The sequence below is a fragment of the Prunus mume genome, linkage group LG5, assembly GCF_029339155.1.
Source record: "Prunus mume cultivar Tortuosa linkage group LG5, ASM2933915v1, whole genome shotgun sequence".
Taxonomy (NCBI): Eukaryota; Viridiplantae; Streptophyta; class Magnoliopsida; order Rosales; family Rosaceae; genus Prunus; species Prunus mume.
In genome coordinates this window covers 25380372-25390696 of record NC_142702.1, presented here as the reverse complement: position 1 = coordinate 25390696, position 10325 = coordinate 25380372, and the positions used below count along the sequence as shown (strand labels likewise).

The window sequence follows — 10325 nt, the reverse complement described above, 5'->3', positions numbered from 1 at the left end:
GATGTTGAGCTTGCATCTGTAATTAATCAACAATAATCCGGCAGCAAAGTCTTAAGTAGTTAAAAAATCAAACCAACTTTTCTTAAAAGCATTTTATTACCATTTATTGGCTTTTTGGTTGATATAATGTAGAATTCAATTCAATTGTGTTAGCTTAGTGTTATGCTGCGCAATCATGATGAAAGCAAAGTTGTTATGTTTATTGCATTCTAAGAAACACATATTATAGAAAGAAAAAAAAATCATCCTGCATAATTTCTTTTGATTATTATCATTGAACTTCATCAACACGATTAGTTGATAATAGATCTGAATTAACATGATTGACTTGATAACTAATTATATGTATTTGGAACATCAATAATAAACACTGGGATATGAATCTGAGACTGACAACTGTTTTTTTTTAAGAGCAATGATTTTCCACTTATTTTATCTATTTACACTCCTTTTTAGTTATAAAAAGGAGTGTAAGTGGATAAAATAGGAGAAAAAGAAGTAAATCACCACTCTTTTTTAATTAAGAAATAAAATTACGAAGAGGATCGGCTAAATTCCTCACATCATACCTTAGTTTTAAAGAAATAGATAATGGAAATTTTGAAAACCAACAATATGTTATAAAAAGGTTCGAATTTTATACAAATCTTGTGACAACAATATCATTAGTAAACTTCCCACATACATCATGAAAAAAGAGCAATTAGTTTATATCCGAAATCCTATGATAGATTCTCCCTCCTCCAATATTACTTGTATAAAAAAATGGTTAAAGTTAATTGGGTTTTTGTTTCTAGGTAAAAGGCCCATTCGGTGGCGTTTTCAGAGTCTCTTTTCATTTTCTTGGTGCAAAAACGGGTGGAATATGCGTTCGGTGGGGAAGTCTAAAAACACAGGAAACAACTTCATTTTGACGTTTCCAGCGTTTTTAGAGAATGCAGATTCAGCATTTCCAAAAGCAAAATAGAATCGAAAATTAATTGTCACCGCCATAATCAAACCTCAACCACCGAACGTCCACCATCAAACCCACCACCGACACCGCTATCAGACCATCGCCACAGCCACTGCTCCTGCCACTGCCACCAAACCTCACAGACCCAGTCCCACATCACCAGCACCTATCAAACCCAGTCGACAACACCACCACCACCATCCCAATTGAATCACCACCAAACACCCAATCCAAGCCAATACACATCATCGCCACCTAGTAAAAACAATCGGCACCAGCACCTCCACCACCCATACCCAATAGAAGCACCATCACCACCCAATCAAACCAGCACTATCAATCCAATTGACCAAGCACAAAACCCATCTACCTGATTTTTGCTGCTAGCAGAATATGACCTTAAAACTTTGATAATGAGGGATAATAAAAACAAGAGGTTGTTTATTGAGATCTCAAAGTTCTCTGAGGTGTTTAGTTAACAAAAAATGGAGAGAGAGAGAGATGTGGTGTATTTGTTCGTTACCTTATTTATTTATTTTATCAACCTTTCCTTTGTTTAAGAGTGAGGTTTCCCTTTAGCCAAGGGGTTTGGTCTAGCGGATATAGACTAGTTTCTGCAGTTGGGAATTGGGTGCGCATCGAAACCGAAAAACCGATCAACTGAATTAAATTTGACCAGAAAAAATGGAAAAAAATTGTGTTGACCAAAAAGTCAAACTCAATTCAAAAAACCAAACCGAACCGGTTCTAACCGAATCTTGTTCTGGTTCTATACCCCAACAAACCGAATTGGGCATAACCAAACCAATCGAATTAAAATATGTATAATTTTAATATTTATTTATATCCAATGCTATAAAAATATTTTTAATCTCACAACTAATATTTACCCAAGTTCAATTTCAAAACATCTATCTTTCCTAGCCTTAATATTTCTTGTTGTATGAAATTGAATAATTTGTTAATTTTCAAACCAAAAAAATAAAATTTCAGTTGAAATTTGTATAAAAAATAAGGGAGTTTCACTAAAACACCCAAAATGGAGGTTGAAATTATAAAAAAGCTCAACACCCAAAACACTTTATAAACACACCCAAAACCCATCATTACACACACTCAAAACCCATTTATAAAACTCATTTATAAACACACCCAAAAAGTTGACTTTGAGGTTGATTTTGGGTGTGTTTCTATGTTTAAATAGTGCTTGAGTTTTTTTATAAATACATGTATAGGATTGGGTTTATTTATAAATTTGTAAAAAAATAATTTGAGAAAATAATAATAATAATCCAGTTCAAAACCGAACTAGACCGGAACTAAACAGAAACCAGTTGTATAAATTTTTTTGTTAAAACTGAACCGAATAAATAGTATTTGATTCGATTCCAAGTTGAGGCAAAATCTGGTCCAAACTGAACCGTGCCCACCCCTAGTTGGGCGAACGAAGTTTGAAACCCAGTGTGTGAAGAACACCCTTGGGGAGAGCTTTACAGAAATCCCAACTGGAAGTGGTAGCACACTTTGGTTCACCAAAAAAAAAAAGAGTGGGGTTGAAGTTGTTTCTTATTAGTTTTTTTTAAAGATAATTCTTTTTTTATACATAAAATTGTGTTATAGTTTTTTTTTTATAAGACATTAACAAAAATGCTTTTGAAATATAGCTCACATATTATTATTATCAAATTGTAGTAGCAGACACGTTTTTATTGTTTTTATTTTCTAAATATGTTTTCTAATTAATCCACCATATGTATTCTCGAATCCTGAAAATGCAATTTTATTTTCTCATTTTCATTCTCTGAAAATATTATTAAAAAAACATTATCCGAAAACATTACTAGAGAAGCCTATTTGTAAGTTTTAATAGTAATTTTTTATCTTCTCTGTTTTATTTTCTGATGTGGCAAACAAAAGGTCTTAACGAACAGGGCCAGTACAGGTGGCTCAACGAGTATAACAGATAAGTCGTCCAAACAGACAAGGAAATGGATAAGGTGATCTCCACACACACACTGAGTCCACTGTTGTTCCTGATTCACTCACAAAATTCACAAACTCCCTTAAAAAACCACTGGCAATGGCGACCCTGCAGAACTCACCTCCCCTCCACAGAACCCTTGTGCTCAACTCTTTCACTAAGGTTCTCAAATCCCTCTCTCTCTCTTGTTTTCCATTGTAGCTCTATGAATTCAATGAGTGTTTGTGTTTAAATTTTGTTTCTTTTTCACTTGGGTAATATTTTTTTGGGTTTTATGGCATCAGTTGCATAAGCAAAGCACATTCCATTGCTGTAGAAGAAGCAATTCGTTCTTGGTAAGAGCAGAGCAGACTCCAGCATCTTCAACATGCTCTCCTTCTCAAGGTCCTTCTTGCTTTATACCCATATTTGTGGAATTTAATCTGCATTGCTGTTACATATTAATATTATTGCCCTTTGTAAATTGTAATCACTCATTCATGGTAGAAGTAATAATCTTTGGCAGTTTTAGGCACAACTTTTGGCTTTTGTATAATATTGATTGATTGATGACATTGGGTACCCATCATTTTTGTTTTTGAATTTCCACCTAAGTTTGTGTTTATCTTTGGCAGATAGATCTAGGAGACGCCAAGTACTAGCTGCAGGGACAATTGCTTCTTGGGTTTTTCTAACTAATCAACATTCTGTGTCATGTAAGGAATTTTAACAACTTCGATTGTTCTGTACTTTGTCCTTTCAAGTTTAGCTTTGTTGTACCAGGTTTTCTAGATTCCATGCTAAATACTAGATAGTGTTCATGTACTAGCAACAATGCCCATTCTGTGCAGTGCGTTGCCTTCCTTGATTAATGATGACTGATAACCTAAAAGAACACCTTTGATATGGCTCAGTTGCTGCAGAAAATAAAAAGGGATTTCTGCCAGTCACGGACAAGACAGACGGGTACGAATTTGTTTATCCCTTTGGGTGGCAGGTGAGAGTTTCTGGGTTTTATCTACCTCTGGCTTATGTAATTGATCATTGAGGTGGTAGACATTTAAAATTATGCCCAGTTCTTTAATGGGTTTTTTTTTTCCCTCTTTCTGGGGAGAGCACAGGAAGTAACCGTTGAAGGTCAAGACAAGGTCTTCAAGGATGTCATTGAGCCATTAGAGACTGTAAGTGTGAATGTCTTCCCAACTGTCAAGCGAGACATTAAGGAATTCGGGTCCCCGCAACAGGTTAGCTCATGATCTTTGCCACTAGTGTGTTGTGTCTAACATTAATCAGAATCCCAGAGGTTGAAATCAATTTCTGTTTACATTTTGCTCAGCCCTTCCTTACATTGGTGGATGAAAGACTAGTAACTTACCATACTCATTTACTTAATGATCTCAGGTGGCTGAAACTTTAATCAAGAAGGTTCTGGCTCCTCCTACCCAGAAAACTAAACTGATTGAGGCAGTAGAGGTTTGTTCTCTGATTTGTTTTTGCTTGATATTACCAAAATGTGTTCAACTTTTTTGTGCTTTCATGAAGGGGAAGCAATCAGCTGGTTACAAACAATGAAATCTCCTGAAATATGTAGTTACATATGGCAAATTTGTGATGGAAGTGAAAATAGGAAATCAATGAGCTTCTGTTTGGAAATGCTGCAAACCTTTTGTTGATCAGGAGGTAGCATAAAACAGTGTGGCAGATGCAGTAGCTACCTTCTTATATGGCCTAATTGAATATATTTTTATCCTTGATTCTAGGTTATAGGGCCCAATTGAATGCTGATTAATTGCTTTTGTATCTCTGGTGCAGCATGAAATTGATGGGAAAACATATTACACTTTTGAGTTCGTTGCGAAGGCTCCAAACTATACTCGCCATGCTCTCAGCACGATATCTATTGGCAATGGTATGAAGCTGGGAAATGCATCCTGTTTAAGGCTTCTATTCTGCTTCATTCAATTTCTCAGCAGGCTTGGCATTTGCTACATCATTTTTCACCAAGCCTGAATCACAGCTTAGATATAGATAGTTTTGTAGGTCAGCATCTTAGTGTAAAGTTTTGTTTCTGGTTTGCAGGCAAGTTCTTCACTTTGACCACTGGGGCCAATGAAAGGAGGTGGGGTAAGATGAAAGACAAATTACACACCGTCGTTGATTCTTTCAAAATCTTCAAAGTCTGATATGGGGTTTCATGGCTTCCAAATCTGATTAGGAACGGCTCACATTTGGTTGCAATTAGCAAATACCATTATGCTCATCAACATTTTTCTTTTGTGTTCTTCTCTTTTTTCTTCATTTCTTTCTTTTCATTTCGTATTTTTGAGAGGGTGGGAGAGGGGGAGAAGCATTTTTCTTCTGGATAAATATATTATATGGTCATTGATATATGAAATATATTTTTGCCTAACCAGCATTCACATCAGATGCCCTCACAGCATTTTCATTCAACTGTATCCTTTCAGACAGATGTTAATTGAAAATAATTTATATCGAGGGCACAATACTTTACCAAAAGAAATACCAAACCGCAAAATTTTCAAGGTAGAATTCGTCAACAGCACAATGATCCAACATAAATAAATGGTTGCTTATGTTTAAAACAAAATTCAAAACATGATAAAAGACGGTGTATATTAAGGCATTAACACCGAGCTAAATTTTAATCGCATCCCATTGCCATAAGAAAAAGGAAACGATGAATATAGTATCAAATACAAATTGAAGAAAACCAAACTACTCCAGGAGTACTAACATAGCGCAATACTAACAAAACTGTCATAGCAAGAACAGAAATCACTTGGCTTCAAAATAAAAAGGCAATACAACATTAATTTAGATGATCCCAATCTTGTTGGCCACATCCAAGGCATCATAGTCTGGTGTCAACCTAACGTATGCCTTCTTCGTTCCATCGGGCCTGCACAACATAAGTTACAGGTTAGATTAAGCTTCATGAAAGGCAACATGATTATGCAGACATTCAACCGGCACAAATACAGAAACATTGATCAGCATGCCAGCAATGAAACCTCAGCACTGCTAAACCGAGTATAAATTAATAACATATACCTGATCAAGGTGTTCACTTTCTTGGTCTGAATGTCGTACATCTTCTTAACTGCATCTTTAATCTTCTTCTTATCAGCTCGGATGTCAACAATGAAAACAAGTGTGTTGTTGTCCTCAATCTTCTTCATTGCAGACTCAGTAGTCAATGGATACTTGAGAATTTGATAATGGTCCAACTTGTTTCTTGGTGGTGCACTAATGCGGGGATACTTGGGGTTCCTTTCCTTCTTCAATGTCCTTGGCCTATGAAATGTGACTGATGTCCTGATCTTCTTGGCCTTCTTCTTGAAAGTAGGGCCAGATTTCACAGCCTTGGCAGTCTTCAAGGCTTGGGCCTTTGGATCACTCTTCTTCGTGCTGTCAGCTGCAAGCGGCAAACAAATAACAATTTAGGTTGCATAAGACAATAAAATGAAATTATGTGCCTGGAACTCGTTTGTTCCTGGACTGAGACTACCACTTAGAGAAAAATATGAATATTATATTATTATGACATTCTTCCCAGCAACCCAAAGCAAAATTAAAAGGTGAATGAATAAATCCTATCCCGCAAGTTTCCCAAAACAAGTAATCATGCAAACTTACTCAATATCCCCCTTAAAAAAAATAAATACATAACCATTTGAAAAGCAGTAACTGAAAACGAGATGAAAGTTCACCGAATAGATAGAAAATAACATAACATGCCAATTGATTCGGCCACTGGCTTGCAAATCTTACTCTAAACACGCATACAACGACGGAACGTAGAAGCAGTGAAATGAGATTTAGTGGCATAAAAAAAAGATTTTTCAGAGAGTAATCGCCTACATAAAATACAGCTATTGAAACCCACTAATTCATTTTTTTCCTTTCTGGGTATTACAAAAAATATATCAGTTCTATGATAAAGGAGGTACCTTTAGCAGGAGCCATTGCTCTGAGCTCAACGAGAAACAAACCTACCTGACAAGCATTGCGCAAACAGAAAACAAGGACAAACTTAATCAATACGGATATTAGAAAAGGCAGGAAGACACACAAATCTCAAACGCATAACCAAACCGATAAATCGTAAAAATATTAAACACAAAAAGAGGCTAAATCACAGCCCAAGTACATAGCTAATTCAGCTTAAGAAATTCAATTCGTCAATGAAATTGCTTAGAAAACTGTACTAAGAGTCCTAGATAGCGGCGAAGATGGAGTCTTGAAGAAGTACCTGTAGATGAGGAGCAGCTGCGGCCGAAGTGTAGGGTTTTCGAGTGGAGAAGACGAATCTGAGCTCCTTATATAGCTACTGTTTTTTATAACTATTAATGCCCTTGCTTCGCTACGGGCCTTGAGTTTTATTGAAAACATAATTCTTGGGCCTCATTTTGGGCCCAAAAGAAATAAAATAAACTAAATGGATATGGTGTTAACTGCCCAATACGTTATTTTTTCTAATTTTGTGAGTTATTTTATTTTTTAAAACTTAAAATATTTGATTTTACTCTTTTATCTTTTGTTAAGTAAATTTTCCTCTTTTATAATTTAAATTAAATTTTAATGTGTGCCGAAAATTTCACTAAAATTCCCCTCCTTTTACACAAGTGAAGTGTTTGGTTATTTTAGTTCAAAATTATTGCGGTCACTTTGTATTGTAATTTGAGTTAGTACTAGTATAGTATGCTATAGTATACATGTTAGCGTATGTCATTATTATTATTTTATATATATAGAATATGTGAATTAGACTAGTTGACTGGATCAATATACATCAAATCCTTTCGGAATACTTAGACACCTTTTTGTACCGAGAAAGAAGATTGGTGAACAAAATGATTGTATCGGAGTATGAGTTACTCATGCTTGCCAAAGCATAACGCAGCCATGTTTGCCTCCCGGAGAAAATGAGTAATACAAACTTCTTCTTTTTTAACGGAAGAAGCAAAAATGAAGAAAGTGATTCATTCAACAGCAAAAGAGTGTAATACATGAGTCTCAAAAACATCTTGGAGCCGCACAACTTGCAATTTCAACTGCATTGGATTCCAATGATGCCTTCATCAATTTCAGACCCTAAGAACTAATGAAAAGAAAATGATCATTTTGAATAACAGCACCACCTCCAACCAAAACAAAAAAGAAGAAAAGAACTGTGGCAAAGTAGAGCCTACAGAATGATCCATGATGGTTATCGTCTGTCGATCAAGTGTGTAGAGTAGAAATCGAAACATATACATTAATCTATCACATGCTCCCCAATTTGAATCAATTAACAGAAGAAATTGAAAATTCACAAGCTCCCCCAATAATGCACGATCTGGTAGACATAGGTTTCACTTCCAAATTGTCCATTATCATGTATGTAACAACATCTTTCACACACCCTCCTTCACCACCACCACACCAGACGATCCTTCCGCGGTAGCTTGTGCCACGACATAAGGCACCTCTGTGGAGAGAGTATAGTTGCACTAGGGGCAGACGGCTCTAGGGTCGTTTCGGCCACATACTGATGGTAGCTCCGACACATGTAGACCTTTTTAGCTAATGATACATCATTGTTCAACAGATGACCAGGAACATTAGCGCACCACCAATTGGTGACTTGGGTTTTTGAAAGAGTTACAAGGAAGTGTAACTTTAGGTGCAGAGTAGGGTGTTTTGGAGTGGAGAGGATGAAAATATGTGATCTGTAAGTGGGTGCTCTGTTTTTATTAACTTCCCTTGCGTCTTTTATGGACCTCAATTTGGGCTTCACTAGAAAAGCAATATTCACGGATTCATCCCATCATTTACTAATAAATGTTGCAGAATATCATTTCTCGAAGCTTGGGGTATAGGCGTGCATGCGCTAGCAAATTAATTAAAATTCAAGCAAACAGTTTCTTAATTAAAACAGACAGAAGAAAACATAGATCGTTTGAAAAAAACAAACAAACAAACAAACCGACATTAGAAAAGCTTATTATTACATATCCTTAAATCTCGAATAACGTAAGCTCCAAATGACATCATAAAGAAGTACGAAACTGATGAGTTCATAATGCAGAAACGTTTTATGCCTTCTTATTACCCAGGAACACTTTTGTAAGAACTGTACTGGTCTCCAACGATGCCTTCAGCAGCTTCAAACCCTAACAACAGAAAAATATGTATATAAAACATACAATGTCAAATAATAAGCTTCAAAATAAAAAATCTACTATAACTTAAAAAGGGGGATGCAACTTGCAAGTTGGCCTAAAATTAAAAAAGTCAAAAGCATGTAGAAATATGGGAAATAAGTTAGGAATAATTCAAACCTCTTCCATGCCAAGATTAACCACTTTCTCTTCAAGGGAACCAACCTCCTTCACATTGAACTTGTTCAGCATAGCTATGCTTGAAATGGTGGACATTGGCTTCACCTCCAAGTCATCCATGACCATGTATGTCACTACTCCCTTGACATACCCTCCCTCGCTGGGTCTTGCCACGGTAGGTGCTGGAGAAACATAAGTCACCTCATTGGAAAAGTGACCATGATTGCAATCTGGGCAACGGGTTCCATGCACATTGGAAATACTGCGGTTACTGCAATATGAACACATGTAGAATTTTTTAGCATTCGAGTCAACGTTGTTGGTCAGCAAAGGAAGGATATTGGCACCAGCAACTGTTGCCTTTGGTTCCAGCAACATGTCCTTGTTGAGATTTGGTTGCAAGTATGTGTCATCGAGATTTTCAACACTCTCATAAAGCTTTCCCAAGCTACCAACCATGCCGTCTTTGGAGAGGAGCCTAATCACTGTCCCTACAGGAAGAGACAGGAGAGTGAAGAGAAAATCAACGACATCCTTGCTCGCTTCTGCAAACAAAACTTTGCCACGAGTTGAGTCCACCAGTAGCTTCATGCTCACACTTGTGGTGTTGGAGTTGGAGTCGGAGTTTGCGGTTGCCATTGACGGAAAATATTGAGGGTTTTAGGTTGTTACCTATCAATTTACAAATGTCAGGGAAGCACAAGCTCTCAAATTATACTTCTCCCCTAAACCGGTAGTCAACATTTTCATAAAGACAAATTGAGACAAAAGCAATTTAACGTAAGACACCTATGTCCCTCAAATTTGTCCTCCACCGAGAAAGAAGAACCTTTCCTTTTTATTGGTAAAAAAGGAAGAAAAAACCTTTCTTTTTGCTCTTTCCTCTCCTTTTCTTTATTACTTTATAATTCAGAAGAAAGAAACACTAGTACTACATAGACATATACATTTCGGTCCTCTCAAACTTGATAAAATTTCCTTAGTTGCTAAGAATCCACTGGTTTAATAAAATTTCTTAATTGCTAAGGATCCAAGAGTGTAGTGGTTTGGAGCCAAGTTTCTTCAT

General features: G+C 36.3%; 3 protein-coding genes across 3 annotated transcripts; 1 reads left to right on the top strand and 2 right to left on the bottom strand.

Moving 5' to 3' along the window:
- The first annotated feature begins 2937 nt into the window (after positions 1-2937).
- On the top strand, positions 2938-5335 carry PPL1 (PsbP-like protein 1). The gene is made up of 8 exons (XM_008235346.2): positions 2938-3098; positions 3221-3320; positions 3551-3631; positions 3830-3912; positions 4037-4159; positions 4317-4388; positions 4728-4824; positions 4995-5335. Exons 1-8 carry the CDS (start codon positions 3036-3038, stop codon positions 5096-5098), a joined length of 723 nt encoding a protein of 240 aa, XP_008233568.2. The 5' UTR covers positions 2938-3035; the 3' UTR covers positions 5099-5335.
- A 236-nt stretch (positions 5336-5571) lies between these two features.
- RPL23AA (ribosomal protein L23AA) lies at positions 5572-7283 on the bottom strand. Its single transcript, XM_008235344.3, has 4 exons — positions 7189-7283; positions 6887-6932; positions 5988-6351; positions 5572-5835 (listed from the first exon to the last, which is right to left on the bottom strand). The coding sequence occupies exons 2-4, from the start codon at positions 6900-6902 to the stop codon at positions 5751-5753; spliced, it is 465 nt and encodes a 154-aa protein (XP_008233566.1). The 5' UTR covers positions 6903-6932; positions 7189-7283; the 3' UTR covers positions 5572-5750.
- A 1533-nt stretch (positions 7284-8816) lies between these two features.
- On the bottom strand, positions 8817-9995 carry LOC103332597 (uncharacterized). Its single transcript, XM_008235343.3, has 2 exons — positions 9260-9995; positions 8817-9091 (listed from the first exon to the last, which is right to left on the bottom strand). The coding sequence occupies exons 1-2, from the start codon at positions 9896-9898 to the stop codon at positions 9014-9016; spliced, it is 717 nt and encodes a 238-aa protein (XP_008233565.2). The 5' UTR covers positions 9899-9995; the 3' UTR covers positions 8817-9013.
- Positions 9996-10325: the final 330 nt, after the last annotated feature.